Source organism: Anguilla rostrata, chromosome 10 (genome assembly GCF_018555375.3).
Source record: "Anguilla rostrata isolate EN2019 chromosome 10, ASM1855537v3, whole genome shotgun sequence".
NCBI lineage: Eukaryota > Metazoa > Chordata > Actinopteri > Anguilliformes > Anguillidae > Anguilla > Anguilla rostrata.
Window position 1 is genome coordinate 7,803,307 of NC_057942.1, and position 19,898 is coordinate 7,823,204.

General features: G+C 55.4%; 1 protein-coding gene across 1 annotated transcript in view; it reads left to right on the forward strand.

Annotated features, from left to right (window-relative positions):
- Positions 1-19,898, forward strand: part of tet3 (tet methylcytosine dioxygenase 3) — a 64,472-nt gene that overhangs the window by 34,488 nt on the left and 10,086 nt on the right. The window contains 6 exon segments of the mRNA XM_064353768.1: positions 8,145-9,121; positions 9,123-11,047; positions 14,202-14,292; positions 17,205-17,298; positions 18,666-18,874; positions 19,437-19,587. Coding sequence (XP_064209838.1) covers positions 8,145-9,121; positions 9,123-11,047; positions 14,202-14,292; positions 17,205-17,298; positions 18,666-18,874; positions 19,437-19,587 — 3,447 coding nt within the window.

Genomic DNA, 19,898 nt, shown 5'->3' on the forward strand with positions numbered 1-19,898 from the left:
TACGGGGAGGGGGGGGCGGCGTCGGGCTGATTGGCGAGCGGTGGGGGAGGGGGTGGGGATTTTGATGTTGTAACCGCAATGTCATAACCGCACTGTGTCCCTTCCTCTACAATCCCCCACACCCCCCGCCCCCCCGCCTTGGTGTCCCCACCCCCCCCACCCCCGCTCCCCTCGGCACATGACGTAACACGCCTCTCCTCTCCTCTCCTCCCTCTCTCTCTCTCTCCGCGCTCAGACTCCGGGCTTCGGCTGCTGTTTGTGTTTTGGGGGTTTCCGTGCGCGTTTGGGGGGGTTCCTGCTCGTAGCGCCGACCGGCACCCGGCTATTTGAGGTCCGATGGCGGCGGCGGCGGCGGCGGAGGAGGAGGAGAAGTGCGGCGGGCGGGCGGCGGTGGCGGCGGCGGCAGTTGAATCATGGGTATGAAAAGGCGAGGAAGCAGGGGAAAGAGAGAGAGAGAGAGCGGGAGAGAGACGTGTTATTGGAGATAATCCGGTCATCGCGCGGCGCGGTGCGGACCGCTCGAGCGCAGGTTGCAGCGGTTGAGAGGCGGTTGAGAGGCGGTCGCTCTGCGGTCGACGGGGGAACCGGAGACGGTTCATTCTCTTTTTCCCCCCGAACTCATTAGATCTGGGAAATGGCAGCGGCGGCGGCAGCGGGCGATAAGACCGGGGGAGAAAGACGGGGCGGTCGGCAAAGCCGTAGAGAGAGTGAGAGAGAGAGAGAGAGAGAGAGAAGAGAGAGGAAGCAGGAAGGAAGGAAGGAAGCGAAGGATGGCATTAGAGGAGAGGAGAAAGGCAGAGATGAGGACCTGGAGGTGGATGGAGAAAAGAAGGCGAAAGGGGAGGATGAGAGAGGAGAGACAGAGGTCTCGGTTTATGTTAGGGCGTTGAACTCCTCGTTGAGCTTTTCCCTCTCCCTCTATCTCTCTCTCTCTCTCTCTCTCTCTTTCCTTCTCTTTCCATAGTTCCAGTCCTTCTCCACCTCACTCTGGACTTCGCTATCTCGCCGACTCTCCTTTCGCTCTCCTTCTCTCCTTCTCTCCTTCTCTCCCGCGCTAAGGAGATGAAGAAACCCGAAACAGCCACAATAGTAGCCTTCTAATTCTGTGTCTGTGTGTGTTTCTGTGTGTGCGTGTTTGAGTGAGTGAATGAGTGTGTGTGTGTGTGTGTGTGTGTGAGTGCATGTGTGAGTGCGTGTGGGTGTGTCGGTGTGTGTGTTTGAGTGTGTGTGAGTGTGTGTGGGTGTGTCGGTGTGCTTGAGTAAGTGTGTGCGTATGTTTGTGTGTGTGAGTGTGTGTGGGTGTGTGTGTCTCTGTGTGTGTCTGAGTGTGTGTGGGTGCGTCGGTGTGTTTGAGTGAGTGTGTGTGAGTGAGTGTGTGTGAGTGGTTTGTGTGTGTGTGTGTGTGTGTGTGTGTCGGTGTGTTTGAGTGAGTGTGTGTGAGTGAGTGTGTTTGAGTGAGGTGGTGTGTGTGTGTGTGTGTGTGTCGGTGCCTGTTGCTTCTTTCCTGCCAACACTCTGGGTCTCCCAGAGTCTCGGTCCGGGGGAACCCGCAAACGCTGTCCCAGCTCTCCCAGCTCTCCCAGCTCTCCCAGCTCTCCCAGCTCTCCCAGCTCTCCCAGCTCTCCGCCGCTCGCCATCTCTCGCTCTCTCCCTCCCTCGTTCCTCCCTGCCTTTCCCTCAGCCTTTCCTCCGCTTCGCTCGTTTGCGGAATCTTCCGGAACGCGGGAGCGCTAAGGCGCTAGCTAGCGGAGCGTTGGCTTCGTCGAGCCCAACCGCTTCGCCATCGGCGGCACAAAATGGAGAAGGGGCTGAACGCCGCTCAAACCTTCGCCTCTTCGCTCTCCGTCGCTCACCGAGGCCCTTCCGCAGGTCCCCCCTCTCTCCCCCCCCCCCCCCCACTCTCCGGACCGCACAGGTGATTAGCCGACGTCTTCCGCGCGTAGCGAACAGAACACGGCGCGTGCGAACCCCCCCCCCCGCGCCGGCCGGATCGAAGAGAACCGCGCGCGGAGCGGGTCGGGTCGGGGGGACGCCGGCGATGCCGGAGCCGCGGAAACGCCGGGGTTTTTAGGGATTCCACCTGAAATCGGCGAAGGAGCCGGCTAGCCGAAGCGCCCGCCCGATAAGCAAGAGCTAAAGCGGCGGCGTTTCAAAAATGGAAACAGCCTACAGAAGAAAAAAAAAACTGCGAGAGAGAGAGAGAGAGAGAGAAAAAACACATGATCTCACGCAGAACCACATCTAAAAGAACCCTCTTTTTTTCTCGTTCTTGTTGTTTTTTTCTCTCTTTCGCTTTCCTGTTTTCGGCGGCAGAGGGCTGAGATTACCTCAGCGGCGGCTGCTGCTTCTCAGAAACCCCGAGCAGCCGCTGGGAGAGCGAGCGCCAGCCGCGCGCTTCACCAAGCGTCTGCGTTTTCTCTCTGCTTCTCTAATTCGTCTTTTTCTATCTCTCTCGTATTTTTTTCTTGTTTTTTTTTTTTTGTGCGACCGGGTCTGTTTCCTTACTTAGTCGACACCATTCGCTCATTCGCTCGCTCGCAAAAAACGCTGTGCCTGGGTCTGCCGTTGACAATCCCCCCTTCCCCCTCTCCCTCTCTACCTCTCTCCCTCTCTCCCCCTCTCTCTCGCTCTCTCCGTCTCCCAGCTCTCGGCTCTCTCCTCCATTCCACCGTACGTGCCCACAGAGCCTCAGATAATGGCCTCTCTCTCACTCAGCACACACGGGAGGGGAGGGAGGGAGGGAGGGAGGGAGAGAGCGAGTCAGTGAGTGAGTGAGTGAGCGAAGGGGGAGGGAGAGGTGGGGGCTGTGTAAGGGGAACCAGACTGAGAGTATAAGCAAGCGAGCGAGAGAGAGAGAGAGAGATAGAGAGAGAAATGGAAAGGGAAGAGAGAGAGGTGGAGAAAGACAGATCATGAGAAGGGAAAGGGGAGAGGGAAGAAAGAAGAGACAGCGGTAAGAAGAGATGGGGTGTACGTGCGTGCGTGCGTAACGGGGGGGGCAGGTGCTCGTGCGAGCGCGCGTGTGTGTGTGTGTGTGCGTGCGTGAGCCAGAGACAGCCAGCGAGCGAGCGTGCGGGCTGTCTGTGTTTGTGTGTGTCTGTGCGCGTGTGTGTGTCCGTGTGCCGCACTGTACCGAGAGGAAGCTGCTGGCTCTCGTCCGTGCGCTAACCCCCCCCCCCCCCCGCGTGCCCCCCCACCCCCTTCCCCCTCTGAGCCTTCTGTGTTTCCTACCCCTGCTGCCTCTCTCTCGCCGATAGCCAGCATCGGGACGTCCACACAAACGTGAGTAGCTGCGGTGTTTCGGGTCCTTTATTTTGGGCGTGCTGGCGGACGTGCGTGCGTGCGTGTGTGTGTGTGTGTGTGTGTTTGTGTTCCCTTTTCCGTACTGCTGAAAGGGAAGGGAGTGGGAGAGAGGACAAGGCAGGGCCATTGGGGGAGGGGAGTCTCCTTCGTCTAACTGTGGATTTGTGTTCAGCTGTCTATTCTCAGGCACTACGCCCCCGATGACCCCGTCCTCCCCCCCCCCCCCCCTACCCCCCCCCCCCTTCCCCCTCGCGTGCTTTGTGCTGTCAACCTGCAGCACAGTCTGCTGGGATCCACCAAAGCTGCCAAAATCAATAGCAGTAGCAGCAGCAGCGCAGGCTGTAGCGTCGGCTAGCTCGTTTAGCCTGGAGAGTTTTTTTTTTCCCCCTTGTTTTTTTTTTTTTATTTTTTTTTTCGATTTAAAGGGCCTGCAGAAGCGTGGGTCTGGGCAAACAGGTTCCGCCGCCGCTTCGGGGTTTGGCGGGGCGGATGTGTGTTCCGCGGGCGAGAGGGCGAGGGGGCGAGGGCGAGAGCGCGTGCGTCCGCTCGCGCGGCGCGGTGCCAGCTGCCGAGAGACCGGCTCGGGCAGGGCGCTGGAAGTTTGGCTGCCGGAACACGTGGGTTTCCTGTCAGAGGGGCCGGGGTAGCTGAGCGTAGTGTGTGTGCGTGCGTGCGCGTGTGTGTGGGCGCCTGTGCGTGTAGGTGAGGAGAGCTTCGCGTGCGGCGGTGGTGTGTCACCGTGCAAGTGTTTTGTGAGTGTTGAGAGCGGAACTGCCTGTGAGCGTCAGCTTTTTGGGGTTCTGTCAGAGATAAAAACGTGCTCCCCTTATACACATATATCTGTCCAGTGTATTCACTTGCGCTGTGTGTTTATGTGTGTGGATGTAGTTGTGTAGGAATATGTCCTTGCTTTATTCACGGTTTTTCACACATTTATTTTAACATAAGATAACATAACATCTTTGTATATATGGGTGTTGTGTTTGTGTGTGTGTGCGCATGTGTTTGTGTGTGTGCACTGCCTGTGTAACATTAACTTTGCGTAGTTGTGCGTAGGTGTGAATGTATGTATGTGTGTGTGTGGATTTGCATCTGTGTGTATTTGCATGTTTGTGTGTATATCTGTGTGTATTTGTATGTGTGTGTGTGTGTGTATGTGTGTATCTGCATGTCTGTGTGTATCTGTGTGTATTTGTATGTGTGTGTGTGTATGTGTGTGTGTCTGTGTGTGTTTGTAGGTGTGTGTATCTGTGTGTTTGTAGGTGTGTGTATCTGTGTGTGTTTGTATCTATGTGTATGTGTGTGTGTATCTGTTTACCTGTGTATATTTGTGTGTGTGTGTGTGTGTGTGTGTGAGTGTGTGTGTGTATATTTGTATGTGTGTGTGTGTGTGTGTGTGTGTGTGTGTGTGTGTATTTGTATGTGTGTGTGTGTGTGTGTGTGTGTGTGTGTGTGCGTGTGGCTGCAGCTCATGGGAAAGAGGAACTAAGGGCAGACTCTCTGTAGGGATGTGCTGCCTCCCCCGTTTCGAGGCCACAGTCCCCCTCGTTCTCGCCGTCTGTCCTCGTTCAGATAAGACGGGGCGCCGCACCGCCACAGCTGAGACTGGCGACATCACACCGCCCCGCCCCCGCCCCCCCCCGCCCCGGGGCGCCCCCGTCAGACACCGCACACAGAAGGTGGACTCAAAGCGCCTACTCAACCGTCCCGTCCAATAATTAGACACTTCAGAAGGTCCTATTCAATAAATTACAGATTCGAGGATCACAAGCGGCATCCGGACCCCTCCCTCCCCCCTCCCTCCCGCTCCCAAACGTCAATTATATATATATATATGAAATTACAGCAAAAAAAAAAAAGCCATCCGGGAGATTAGGAGATTAGGAGATCGCGGCGTTCTTCGTGTGCCGAAGATCCCCCGATGAGAACAGAGAGACTCGGTTTGTCGTTTCTCGCCGGCAAGTCCTCCTTTCGCAAACGATGCGCTCTCCCTCTCTCCCGCTAGCTCGCGGGTGTGCGCGTCACGCGCGTTCCTCAGAACGCTGCAACGGTCGCCGCGCCGCGTCTCATCCCCAGACGGCTCGGCTCGGCTCGTCTTCCCTCCCGCGAGGTTCGGGGGGATTTATCGTTGTTCGCGGGGACGCGAGCTGCCGTCTGACCTGCGCTGTTGGCGGGGCGCTGTCCTCAGGTTGACCGTGTCCTTGCAATTCCAGAGAGCCACAAATGACCGTTTATTAATTCCATTCGCCTTCTAAGATGCTTCCTATCATGAACTGGGCTGTTGATTTGAACGATCTTCCTCTTGCTAAGACCTCCAGCTTGTTAAAGGAAGTTTATTTATTGTGTTATTATGCTCCATCTTCCTCTTCATTTAACCAACAAAATGAGTCACTCTTCCCTATTCTCTACTTCTCGTTTCTTCCAGGACCACAGCCCTTCTGCATGTTATCACACCCTTTTATTTTCACTGCTTTAAATAATTAATAATAATCATCACCTGTCATTACCCAGCAGAGAGCGTGAAACATACATGTGCACTGCAAAGACCAAAAAAAAAAAGTGAATCTCGACAAGTACTTTGGTCTTATATTTGCAATCTTATTTCTATGACTTTCTTTTGCTTGATAAGACAAAAAGATAGCCAATGAGGTGAGACATTTTCATACAGCTAATGTAATCTGAAGCCTTGGCACCATTGCTAAAATCTCCCAGTTGGTTTCTCGCCAGTTCCCCTTCACAAGCTTTGCACGATCCTTCCATTGAACTACTTAATGCTTTGGCCACCTGGTCATTTATATATTCAAGTTTAACTCGACGTATACATGTAAATTGGCGGCTAATCACATTATATTGAAACTCATATAACATCATTAGCCGTTAACTTATACGTAGATTTAAAGTTGTTCCTCAACATATCGGTAGGTTTTTTCTCAGTGTGTTCGTGTACGACAGAGAGGGAGAGATGAACTGGAGACGCACGTTACAGAGGCTTTTCCCTCCGTCATCTTTCGTCTTTCGCCTTCATCTGTTCCACATCACCCTCTTTTCTCATCATTCCATCCCCCGCCGAATTTGTCATAATAGCCTCTCACCGGTGAACAACACTCTCACATTGTGTGACTGCAGTAAGCCCTGATGTCATCCTCCACGTGTAGGCCGATGGGGGCGGGGGCCGGGGGGGCGGGTGGGGTGGGGGGGGGGGTTACGGTATCACACTGTCATTGTGGTGGTGGTGTCCCTAGATTCATTCAGCTCGTTACGTTTATTCTTTTTTTTTTAATTTCCTGCTCGTGTCGTTTCTTACGCGCGTCTGACAAACCGCCGAGCTTTCGGTCTCGGGCTCGCGTCGCCGCTGCCGGCGTGGCGGACACGTGGTGCCTTCTGGGAAATCGGCTGAGTCAGCGCGAGCCGCCAGCCCGGGTCTCCTCGCAAACGGAACGCCGTTTTGCCGAAATTCCCCGAAATTGTTTCACCCGGGACCGTCGGCCGTCGGCTGTGCTTTCCAGACTCCCAGAACCCACGGCCCACTCCACGAGTTCATTATATTTCTCCGACCCGCCACTTTTTTTAATGTACCTTGAAATAATCTAAAATATGAAATTAAAGTCTTGTAAAAAAAAAAATGTGTCAAAACAGTGAGGGACGGGCCAGCCCCTCGATGGCAATGACCGTCTGCAGACTGAAGGATGGAGAAATTAGTAGTGTTGTTTTTTCAGATGGATTGGTGTGGATTTAGGTGTAAAGTACATAATATTTACCATATTTTGTTATCTACCAACCCCTCTGGGGGTTTGATTGTGTCACCAGTCACCAGTGTGACTCTTGTGACTGAAGTCATGTGTCTCACCCTGACAGAGCACTGGGTAGAGAAGGATTGCGATGGTGAGATGAGGAGGAAGGAAGAGGAAACCTACTTTGCTTATCAAATTTCAGACAAAGCAATTCTTTCAAAACCAAAACATGCATTTGCATGGCGTAGTTTGGTAGATGCTGGACAATGCTCACATTGGTACTCTAGAAATGAGAGCTTCCCCATTTCCCCACTTCCTCAACTGTAGGCTTTTGGTGTAAACACATTGAGTAACATCATATGTAACTCTTTACGGTTCATATCACAAATATGTGATTAGAATGTTCATAACTGAACATTCTAATGCTGAAGTAACAATCACTACTGGTAACTGAAAGCAATGTTCTAGAACACTGGCTAAGAAGTTTGAAACAACATTCCAAAAAAGCTACTCTCCACAGGGTTAATGCTAACTAATAATAGGTTACATAAACCGCCTGTTTTCTATGCTCTGCATTGACCTTGCATTCTGAAGGGTCTCAATCCTTTTCAGCCTGTGTGAGTTTAACCAGCAGTCAATTTAGAGGAAACACATGACTTTGTGAAGGAGAGTGGGAGAGAGAAAGAGGAGAGAGATAGAAACCAAGGAGTGGATCCAGGCAGACAAAGGAATGGATTCTAATTTGAGGCAGGGTTTTTGGTTGTATACTGTATATGTAAGTGCTATTGAATATTGAATGTAAACGATGTGATATTGGTGTAAATACATCTATCTTTCTATTTGTATATATATATTTTTTTTTACATAGATATATATTTACATATACTCACAGTTCTTTAGTCTTTCAACAGTACTGAGTACTTGACACTATTTCTTTTAACTTGTGGTATGATAAATGTGCATTTTTCCGACAGAGAGAATGTGATTTTATGAGTGGTGTGAAATTTCCAAAATCAGCAGTTAATAGAGTGATGTGGTTCCTGTTTTTCCCACACGTGGCTATGGCTAACTGTCCCGGCTAACCGTGCCATCTCTCTATTTGTGCTTCAGACTGTTTCAGGGCGGGGTTCAGTGGATGGCCCCAGAAGAAGACAGCAGATGGACACCGGGTCACATGATTGCCTAGGGGACGGCGCACTGAGCCAAGGACTGACCAATGGGGCGAGCAGGCGCCCTGACGAAGAGGAGGCGGCGGAAGCCGGAAACGGGTGCGCCTGGGGTCCCGGGCAGGCCAAGGCCCCTCTAGAGCACCTTCAGCAGCCCTGCTGGGGCGAGGCGGACATCGAGGATGCCCGGAACCTGGTGGCCTTCTCCGCCAGCGCCGGCGCGCTTCCGGCCTCCGGCCACCGGGGGGAGCTGTCCCAGGCCGCGCAGCAGCTCCGGACGCACACCGCGCAGCTGTACGAGAAGTTCAACCAGGAGATGGGCGGCAGAGACGGGGCGGGGGTGGGGGCGGGGTCAGGGCCGGTGGGCGAGGCCTCCGAGGGGCAGCACTGCAGCCAGGAGGACCTGAGCACCCTGCAGACGGCGCTGAACCAGGCCCGGCACGGCCACAAGCCGCCGAACTGCAACTGCGACGGGCCCGACTGCCCCGACTACCTGGAGTGGCTGAAGAAGAAGATCAGACAGGCCGCCGACGGGCAGGGCGCGCCCGGGGAGCTCCGCCCCCCTGCTCCTTCTTCACAACCTCAGCTCAACGGGGCCGGCCTCTCGCCACCGCCTCCCCGGGCCCCCGGCCCTCACCAGCAGGGGCCCCTCCATAGCGGCCACGCCCAAATCCCCTGCTCCCCCGCCCCCATCCCCTGCTCCCCCAGTGTCCTCTCCATCGCCAAGGAGAAGAACATCAGCCTGCAGACCGCCATCGCCATCGAGGCGCTGACCCAGCTGTCCGCCACCGTGCCCCAGCCCGTGGTGCCCCCTGCGTCCACCTCCTCGTCCGGCCACCTCCACCACCAACACCACCATCACCACCACCCTCCCCAGCCCCAGCTCGGGACGCGCCTGATCCCGTCCTCCCCGTGTCCTTCCCCAGTCCCCCTCCGCCTCCCCCCTGCCCCAGTCCGTCTACCCCCATCAGGACCCCTCGTACTGGGACCAGCACCACCGCCCCCAGTCCCGCTCGGAGTCCTCCCCTCACCCCTCTTCGGCTTCCCCCTATCCCAGCCCCCTCCCCCCGTCGGCGGCCGGCTGCGACAGGGCCTCCCCCCGCAGCGCCTGGATGGGGCCCAATTCGGAGCCCCACCCCCGCCTCCCGCCCCACGCCGGGGGCGACCCCATGTCGGAGCTCAAGCAGCTCCTGGGGGACACCAGCGGGAAGTACGCCAACGCCTCCTTCAAGTATCCCGCCCCCCTGAAGGACAAGGGCGTGGCCGGCGGCCCGGGCGTGGCCCACATCAAGCAGGAGGTCGACCTGGGCGACTACCCGGGCTCGCCCTGCGCCGCCTTCGCCCGCTACGGGCTGGCCAATGGGCAGCAGCCGCCGCCGTACCCAGGGCCCCTGTCGCCCGGCAGCCCCGCCATCCGCCACCAGACCCAGGCGGCGCTGCAGCACCACCTCCACCACAAGCGCAACCTGTTCGCCGTCGGCCCCGGCCTGCCCGCCAACCAGTACCGCCCCCACGCCGCCCTCCAGGACCTCCGCAAGTGGTGGCCCCAGGCCAGGGGCCCCGAGGGGCCCGTCCTGATCAAGCAGGAGCCCAAGGAGCCCAAGAAGAAGAAGAGCGGGGCCTCTCCGTCCCTGAAGCAGCAGCTGCAGATGCAGGGGGCGGGGCTCTACCCCCAGCTGGGCCCGCCCCCGCCCAAGCCCAAGCAAATCATCATCAAGAAGCCCAAGCAGCGGGCGTCCCAGCCCACCTTCCTGCCCCAGAGCCAAATTCTCATGCAGAAGCCGGCTCCGCCCGGTCGCCCGGACGACGGCGCCGCCCGGCCCCTCGCCCTGTCCGTCACGGAGCCCCTCCCCCTGCCCCTCCCCTTCCCGCTGCCCCCCCGCGGCTCTTCTCAGGCTGACCCGAGCTGCGCCGCCCCGGCCCTTTCTCAGGAATCTGTTTCCAACGGTGCTTTGGCTCCTCCCACCACCGCCCCCAGCCCCGCCCCCGCCGCCGCCCACGCCCTCGCCACCCCCGAAAATGCCGCCCCGGCCTCTGCTTCCGTCCCCTTCCCTCCCTCCTCGGTCCCGCCACCCCAAAGCGACCAAGAGACCTCCGGACCCCCGGCGGGGACGCAAGAGGACCCCCCGGCCTCCAAAGCGACGGCCCCCTCCTCTCTCGCGGGGCTGGGCTCCCTGGACCCCAAATTCGAGGAGCTGATCCGGCAGTTTGAGGCGGAGTTCCCGGCTCCCAGCCCCCAGACGCAGGCGCCCCCCGCCGAGCCGATGGAGGCCTCCCCGCCCCAGCCCGCCGAGGAAGCCCCCCTGCAGAACCCCGACCCCAACTCAGGACCAGCCAGCCCCCCGGCACACCCCCTCGATCCCCCCGCCCCAGCGGCCGCCTGCGAAGCCATGGAGCTCGGGGAGAGCGCGGAGAGCAGCCAGAAAGAGGGGCCGCTCGCCACCCCCGCCCCACCCTCGCAGGACGGCTCGACGCAAGCAGAGCAAGGGGCGGAGACGAGGCGCGGCGGAGGGCTCGAGGGGGCCGTCTGCCCCCCACCCCCACCCGCACCCCTGACGCAGGAGGCCCTCCTGCAGCTGCAGCAGCACCGCGTCCTGGAGGACCCCTTCACCGCCCCCTTCTCCCCCCTCCCCAAACGCATGAAGATCGAAACGTCCGGGGGGCTGGCCGTCCTCTCCACCACTGCCTGCCTCTCCATGGACACGCCCACCAAGGAGGGGCCGCCCGCGGCCCCCTCCCTGCGCGGCTTCCTGGAGTCGCCCCTGCGCTACCTGGACACGCCCACCAAGAGCCTCCTGGACACGCCCATCAAGACCGACGAGGACTTCCCGTCCTGCGACTGTGTGGGTGAGTGTCCCCGTCAGTGTCCCTCTGTCCCAAATAACATCCCGCAGAGTCCCCACAGCCCAGCTACGGCCCCCAAAATCTTAGAAACTCAAATCTTGGAACGTCATGGAGTATCCCTCAAATTTGTTCTTGTTTAAAAAACTAATTGGATGGCAGGACATACCCTATACCTGTACAGCACCCAGAGCCTGACGTTTTTTTAACATTACCCCTAGAAATAACTCCAATGTCCACGGACTTTAACTCAGTACACCACAGGCTTTTAGCAGACACTCTTACCCACAGCCACCTACATGGCATCCATTTATACAGCTGGATAGTTTACTCGAGCAAGGCAGGTAGTCTCTCAAGGTACAGGCAGCCCTGCTGGATCTGACTAACTCAGATACTGCCCAGTACCAATACTACGCTGCCTCTACTACGACATCCTTGCGCTTGACTCGGAACCCAAGAATTAAAAAAGGACGAAAAGCCTTGGAGAGGATCATGCCTCTGTTGCTTAGGTGGCGCTCGGTGTAGCAACCCTGCCAGCACGCCAACTGTGCCCCAAAAAAAAAAAAAAAATCCATAAATGAGAAGGAGCCGGCAGACCACCTGCCACAGCTCCATTACCGCGGCTAACTTCTGCTCCGGCGGCATTGTGTCTGTGAGCGACCCGCAAAACCGCCAAAAAAAAAAACCAGAACGCCAGGACCGCCAGACCCGCACAGCCTCGCGACAGCTTTGCCCGCTGTGTCACCCCAGCTCCAGATGCTGAGACGCTCAGAGCCCAGGGCTGGGGGAAACTGAGCACGCTCAGGACAGGCTGGGACACTGAGCACGCTCAGAGACAGGGCTGGGGGGGGGGCACACTGAGCACGCTCACAGACACATGGCTGGGTGGGGGAGTGGGGGGGGGTCACAGTGAGCACACTCAGAGACATGACTGGGGGCGACATGGGCAGGTTGAGAGACAGGGCATGGGGGGGGGGGGTGTGTGCGTGGGGGGGGGGCACAATGAGCCGGGAGAAGGCCTCCATTGTCGCCGGCGGACCGACAGGCCAGACGGCCGCGCTGCCACAACGCTCATTTACAGTCACACCAGCCCCAGCCCCCCCAGACAAGGACACTGCTGAAAGGCCACCGCCTGAGAGGGGGGGTGGGGGAGGAGAGAGAGAAAAGAGGGAGAGAAGTGAGGGTGTATATACCCAGGGAAAGAGAGGGGAGAAATGAGAGAGAGATTGAAGATTGAAGGAGGAGGAGAATATGGGCTTGCAGAATAAAATGTTTGGGAGCGCTCAACAACCTCTCCCTCTCTCTCTCTTTTTAATTCTACAATGGGCCGGTAGTGTAGGGAAATTCTGCCCGGAAATGATGATGTAATACAGAGTGTTTTAGAAGAGAAAATCTCTCTCTCTCTCTCTCTCTCTCTCTATCCCTCATTTTTTCTCCTTACATTTTCTTTTCCACGTTTTGTTGATCCTCAGCCTGTGGGTTTTTCTGTGTAGCCTGACTGTGAATTCTCTCGCAATGCTGCTAATCGCTCCCTGCCACTTCATTAAGCTGTTAATTGGGCCGTGTGTGGCAGGGACTGGCCACTGTGAGGACTCCTCTTCCTGCAAAATGCGCAGCCTTATTTTCCTCTTTCAGGACTGCTGTACATATTTGTTTTGTCAATATTATTTGGCCAAACAGGCGCGTGTGTGCTCAGCCGAGGCTGCTGTGGGCGTTTGTTGTCGGTTTTCGAGCTCCGTAACTAAGAGCAAAGGGCATGAGAATGGAGCCGTTTCCGTAGCGCCAGCCAGCTACACGCCCCGCTGTAAACATGCAGTGAAAATGGCCCCTGAAACCTGACACTTGCATACACACGAGTGCGTGCAGACACACACACACACACACACACACACACACACAGACACACACACACAGACACACACACACACACCGCACACCCACACACACCACACACACACGCGCACACACACACACGCACACACACACACCACACCATGCACACACACACACACACACACATGCACATACACACACACGCACACACACACACAGACACACGCACAGGCGCACACACACACACATGCACACACACACGCACACACACACAGACACACACGCACACACACACAGACACACACAAGCACACACACACACACACACACACACACAGTGAGAACACAAAAACACACACACACACACACAGTGAGAACACAAAAACACACACACACACAGTGAGAACACAAACACACCCACACACACAAACACACACAAACACATTTGTGTGCTTGCTGCCAGTGTGCACTGTGAACTGTTGAACACAAACACTCCCACACTCTCACTGAGGCATTTACGGCTGGCTGTCCCTTCCTGACCCTCTGGCCACACCCCTCAGCTCTCTCAGAGCCTGTGGCCACGCCTCCTCTCAGAGCCTGTGGCCACGCCCTACTCCCCCAGCTCTCTCTGTGTGGAATGTGACCTTAAATTCCCTCTGAGTCAGACTGTGACACACGCACTGACTCGCTCACACCCGGCCACACACACACACACACACACGTACTGCAGTACTTATACACATACACACACACACACATACTGCAGTACTTATACACACACACACACACATACTGCAGTACTTATACACATACACACACACACAGACTGCAGTACTGAAACACACACACACACTGCAGTACTGAAACACACATACACTCAGATACGCTCAGATACCATATCACAACTGGGCGTTTCCTGTTTGTTTGCTGGCTATGAAATCATCCGCTGTTGATCAGATCCAGGCCTTGGGAACCTGAAATGCAGCCTTGTGAACAATGCGGGGTTGTGTGTGTGTGTTTGTGTGTGTGTGCATGCACATGTGAGTGCACTCTTCTTCATTACATTACATTACAGGCATTTAGCAGATGCTCTTATCCAGAGCGACTTACATTGTATCCAATTATACAGCTGAATATATATATGGAGCAATGCAGGTTAAGTACCTTGCTCAAGGGTACAACGGCAGTGTCCTACCAGGTGATCGAACTGCTGGCGACCTTTAGGTTACAAGACCAACTCCTTTGCCATTATACTACACTGCCGCCCGTATGTTCAACGCCAGACTCTTACCTGTCTCTTTCTCTCCCTCCGTTCTCTTCCCAAACAGAGCACATCGTGGAGAAGGACGAGGGCCCGTACTACAACCACCTGGGCTCGGGGCCCACTGTGGCCTCCATTAGAGAGCTGATGGAGAGCAGGTGAGAGGCCAGGGCCTGTGGCATGGGCGCCCGAGGGAGGCGGCTCCAGCTCCAGCCGCGTCTCCTCTCTCCCACCCTGACGGCTCCACAGCCGGCGGAAGACCTGGGGCTAATAATGATTAAGAATATCTCATCGCTTATGATGCAGTAGACTTGTCTGAAATCAGATCAGATCCCTGAGAATCCTGGCCTTTTTTTATGGACACGTTCCAAACAAATTAGTGAAATAGTTTTGTACCGAATTTTGGTACAGAAATAAAAAAAAATAGTAATCTTGAGGGAGATTTACTGGTTTCTAACGGGTTACCTATATACAGGCGTGTATATTGTCAAATCAATCAGTCAATCAAATTGTTATTTATATAGAAGAATTTGCAAAGAGAAAATGAGGCTTTGCCTGTTGGTGGATGTGCGGAACCTCCCGGTGGTGTGAGAGAGGAGAGGCCTGCTTGGGGCTGGGATTGCTGTGCTTGAACCGGGCGTGTCTTTCCCTGCTCTGCCTGCATGCCTTTGTGCTTGATGCAGGCGGAGCTGTGGATAGACATCTGTCTTCCCCCTGCACCCCCCCCCCTCCCCTCACCCTGTGTGCCCCCCCCTCCCCCCCCCCACACACACTCTTTCCCTGCAACCCTGTCTCATGGGGGCTACCAGAATCCCACAGCAGGAAGAGGAAATGGAAACATCAGCAGAACGAGAGTGAAAGAGAGATAGAGAGGGGGGAGGAGAAGAGAACAAGGGAGAAAGAGGAAAAATAGAGAGAGGGAGAGAGAGAGGGCAGTGGAGGAGAGAGAGAGAGAGGAGGGAGTGAGAAAGAGAAAAATAGAGGGAGAGACTCGGAGAAAGTACAAATGAGTGTTCACCTGATGGCTCACTCTCTGACCCACTTACTGCAGTCACTGCACCCAGCCGCTTGTGTATAGCTGCTTATAATGGATCACACCTCAGCTTCTCACGCATCTATTTGGCTGGCTCCTCTGAGCCCAGCAGCAGTGTAATGCAATTGCGAGGGGAACTGGACTCGTATCAATGAGACGTTGCTTCTGCTACTCTACCCTGGAGCGGGGCGCTCAACCAGGGCTGCTTCAGTAAATAAATATCCAGCTGTCCAAACGGTCCGTGCACTAACGACGTGAGGTGTGTGGGCAAGAGCGGCTGCTAAATGGCTACAATGCACTCCTGTGTGTACATTTAAGCACTTAGCATGTACTCCTTAATCCAGAGCCATGTATGCGCTATACACACACACACACACACACACACACACACACACACACACACGCACGCATATATGCATCTTATCCTTTATCCGTTACTCTCTGAATGATATGTAAAATAAAGGCAATGGCTAGGCCACTTCTGAGACCTTTTGGGGTGTTCCAGTACAGGCCTGACGTGGAGCTGGTGGAGTTGGAGACTCTAGCAGGCATACGCTGAGCTGCTAGTGGCCGTCCGTTGGCAGGGCCTGTGGACCACCAGCATATTTATAAATAGCCAGTGCAGCGGTCTGCCAGTTTATTCAAGGCAGTTGAGGGGAAGATCAGCTGTTACAAAAAAAAAAAAGAACTTGGTGAGCAGTTCTGCTGCTCGCTGCGCCAACAGCATTCTGACAGACCGAGCTTTGATTGGCTGAACGGCCTGCCCGCTCCGTCATGTCCGCCAGTGTTCTAAAGCAATAACTTTCTCTGCGAAGCCCAAATACTCGAGCGTCCGGCGCAAGTTCTCCTTTCCGGCCCATCCTCGGCAGTGCCCTCCCGCTGGGCTCGAGAGGGGTGAGGGGCTGGCGTTGCTTTCTCTTTTTGGGTCCCTGTGTGTTCTGGCACTCTGGTGCTCGCAGGGTCGAGGCCTCTCCCGATTAGGACGGGGCAGGCCCCCTCGCTGCGTTCCCCTCTCCAGATTAGGACGGGGCAGGCCCCCTCGCTGCGTTCCCCTCTCCAGATTAGGACGGGACAGGCCCCCTGGCTGCGTTCCCCTCTCCAGATTAGGACGGGGCAGGCCCCCTCGCTGCGTTCCCCTCTCCAGATTAGGACGGGGCAGGCCCCCTCGCTGCGCTCCAGTGCGGCGGCGGCGGCGGTGACTGAATGCATTCCTGCCGTTTTTGGGGCGGTTATGAAAGGGCGAATGACTCATCGTGGCTGTGAGAGGGGTATTCCAGCAGGGCTGCTGGTGGGAGACTGGCCTTCTTATTGTTGACCCGCCTGGGGTGGGGGGAGGGAGGGGAGCGGGCCGGGGGGGTGGGGGGGGTGGGGCGACGCAATGGCCGAACCCTCCAGCTCCAGCCTGACCCCTGCTTGACCTTTGACCCCCCCCCCCAAATCCCCCACACCTCCACGGGCAGCGTTCTTCTGTTCTCTAACAGCAGGACGGAAAAATCCAGGCATCATGTGCTCTCTGTGCAAGCCAGATTCATTAAAGATAGTGTCCACAACAGGTACAGAAGCAGCACTTAAAATAACAGGTTTCCCTGAAAAAAAACAGAGAAACACCAGCCCCTCCCCCCACTCCTCCCTGTCCTTCCCCTCTGGGTTATGTTGTCAAACTTTACGATCTGTGGCAGGGGGAGGGGAGGTGCTATGTGCACCCTCTTGTGAATATTAACAGATTCACGTGAGCACTGCACTGGGAAAAAAGTGTAGGAGGGAGAGAGCAACGTGTTTGTGCGCACGTACATGCGCGCATGCCTGCGTGCATGCATGTTTGTTGAGTGCGTAATTATATGATCATATAAAGCTATCAATTCATAATTAATGGTGAATAAAACAATTACCCTCCTTCCAAAGATTGTAGAACTAGTCAAGTTCAGCTTCTTGATGTGTGTTTGTTAGTGAGTGGCTTGTATTCACACAAACCAACATTGTGCGTGTCCAGCTCCCCCCTGGCCTTGCGTTTACACCCATGTGTCTCCGTCTGCACAGGTACGGAGAGAAGGGAGAGGCCATTCGGATCGAGAAGGTGGTCTACACCGGCAAGGAGGGGAAGAGCTCTCAGGGATGTCCCATCGCCAAGTGGGTGAGTCCCGGTCGCCGCACGCAGGAAAACCCCAGGCTTCGCCGCTCAGCCTGTCTCCTGTCGGGCCGAAAAATCCTCCGTCTCCGCCAGGCGACGGCTTGTTTCCACGGCGCCTCGTTCCCGAAAGCTCGGCACCCCCTCTTCCTGTCAGCCCTGTTTAGAGAAGCCTTTAATTTCTTCTATTCCTGGCATTTTTATTTCTTTAATTGGGAGAGGAAGTGAAAAGGCCTCTAAAAGCTGGGTGTTTTCTTGTTGTCACACAACAGAATGCAGGGTTTGATCCACTTCCACCGTTTTAAAAAAAAAAAAAAAACGTTTTTCATCCTGTTTATCCAGGTGAGTCACGCAGAGTCAGACCGTGCCAAGAGGTCTGGTGCAACATAAACGGTCACAAGGCTTAAAATTGCAGTGCCACAGTTTAAAAGAAGACACAAATCCATTCAACCGACTCTTTGCTCATTGTTACGCAATCGTTTAACGGTTTTTTTTTTTGACGTGGTCTCCTTTGTGTAGGCTTTATTCGGTTACAGTCTGCGGTTTTATTTTTTATTTTTTTGTCGTTGTCTGAAAGCTGGCCGGGCTTGTCTGGCCTGTTCTGGCAGTCTGAACAGGGCTTAACGAGGGACGGATTTACAGCAGAGGAGGAGGTGCGACGGAGTGACAGAAGGGCTGATTACCGGCTAGCGCCGAAGCCGCGGGGGGCTAGCGCTCGTTCACAGGCAGCCCTGATGGACTTTGCTGCCGCGCTCGGTCGCCCAAAGTGCTGATTCAAGCAGAACCGAGCGACAGAGCTAATGCGATTTCAGTGACGGGGGGGTATTTTGGTAGCAGAGCATTGTGCCTGTCTGGACAGCTACAGTACATGTGCTTTTGCATTCAGGCAATGAGGGCTTTCAGTTCAAAAATGGTGTTCAAATCCTGGGTTGCAAGTTTAAATCTCAGGGGTCGTACTCTGCTTTGTACCTCCAAGCAAGATACTTCACCTTTAAATCACTTTGTTAGAGAATCACTGTGGAGTATCATACTTTATTGCATTACTTCTATGAATTTTAATTCAGGAGGTCTGCTGAGAAATAACTAAAATGGTGCTTGCTTTTCCTTTAAACCTACATGGGTACATGCTTGTACCCGTGACCAGGGTTTTGGGGGGCGATAGTTTGTTTTCAGTTCAGGCAATTGAGGAAATGAACTGAAATCCTGCAATTGGGGGGGAAACCTCATAGAACATTATGAGCATTGTTTTTGATTCCGGAATTGACTACTAGTTCCATTATCTCAATTTACTGAATTAAAGTATGGCTCATACCCAACACCTGGGCATTGGGTGTGACCTTCTCTCATTGGCTGCCTCTCTCCCCGGCTCGCAGGTGATTCGTCGTGCCAGCGAGGCAGAGAAGCTGTTGTGCCTGGTGCGCCCTCGCGTCGGGCACCGCTGCGCCAACGCCATCATCATCATCCTCATCCTGGCCTGGGAGGGCGTGCCGCGGGCGCTGGGGGACAAGCTGTACCGGGACATCACCGACACGCTCACCAAGTTCGGCAACGCCACCAGCCGCAGATGCGGCCTTAACGATGAGTGAGTGACCCCCCCCCCCCCCCTCGTGGGACCAGGGGTGTCCGTTACGTTCCAGTTCAGGTCAATTTGGGAAGTTAAAAAGAAAATGTAACTAAAGTCTCTTCCCCCACTCCCTCCCTCCCCCCATCTCCATATCTCCCTCTTGTTCTTTCCTCCCTCTCTGTCCACCTCTATTTTCCCCTCTCTATCTCTCCTTCTCTCTCTCTTTGTCCACCTTTCTTTCTCCCTTTCTATCTCTCTCTCCTCTCCTCTCTCTCACTCTCTCCCTCCCTCCCCCTCACTCCCTGTCTCTGTCCACCTCTCTGCCCCCCCTCTCTCCCTCTCTCTCTCCCTCTCCTCCCTCCTCTCCCCCCTCTCTCCCCTCTCCTCCCTCTCTCTCTCTCCCCCTCCCTCCCTCCCCCCTCTCCCCTCTCTCTTTCTTCCTCCCTCCCTACCCCCTCTCCCTCTCTCCCTCTTCCCCCTCTCCTCCCTCCCTCCCTACCCCTTTCTTCCCCCTCCCTACCCCCCTCCTCCCTCCCCCTCTCTCCCCCTCTCTCTCCCCCTCTCTCTCTTTGTGCCGCAGTCGTACCTGTGCGTGTCAGGGAAAGGATCCTAACAAATGTGGAGCCTCCTTCTCCTTCGGCTGCTCCTGGAGCATGTACTTCAACGGGTGCAAGTACGCCCGCAGCAAGACCCCCCGCAAGTTTCGGCTGCAAGGAGACCACCCTAAAGATGTGCGTGCCAGGGGGGGGTTGGGGGGGGGGGTTATCCAAGCCGAAATATCAGTTATCAGATATCTTCTGCATAGGGGACATAGCAGGACACAACATCAAACATTTCACTGAACTCCAAGTGTCTCAAATTCGGCTCCTGGATGGCAGCTGTGTCTGCTGGTTTTTTCTGCTCTGAAGTGCTTAATTCAAGTCGTTGATTGGCTGATGAGCCTGCACACCTTGTTTCCAAGGCCTAAATTGGCTGCTGATCGAAAATAAATCACAAAAACCAGCAGAGACTGCAGCCCACCAGGACCGGAGTTTGAGACCCC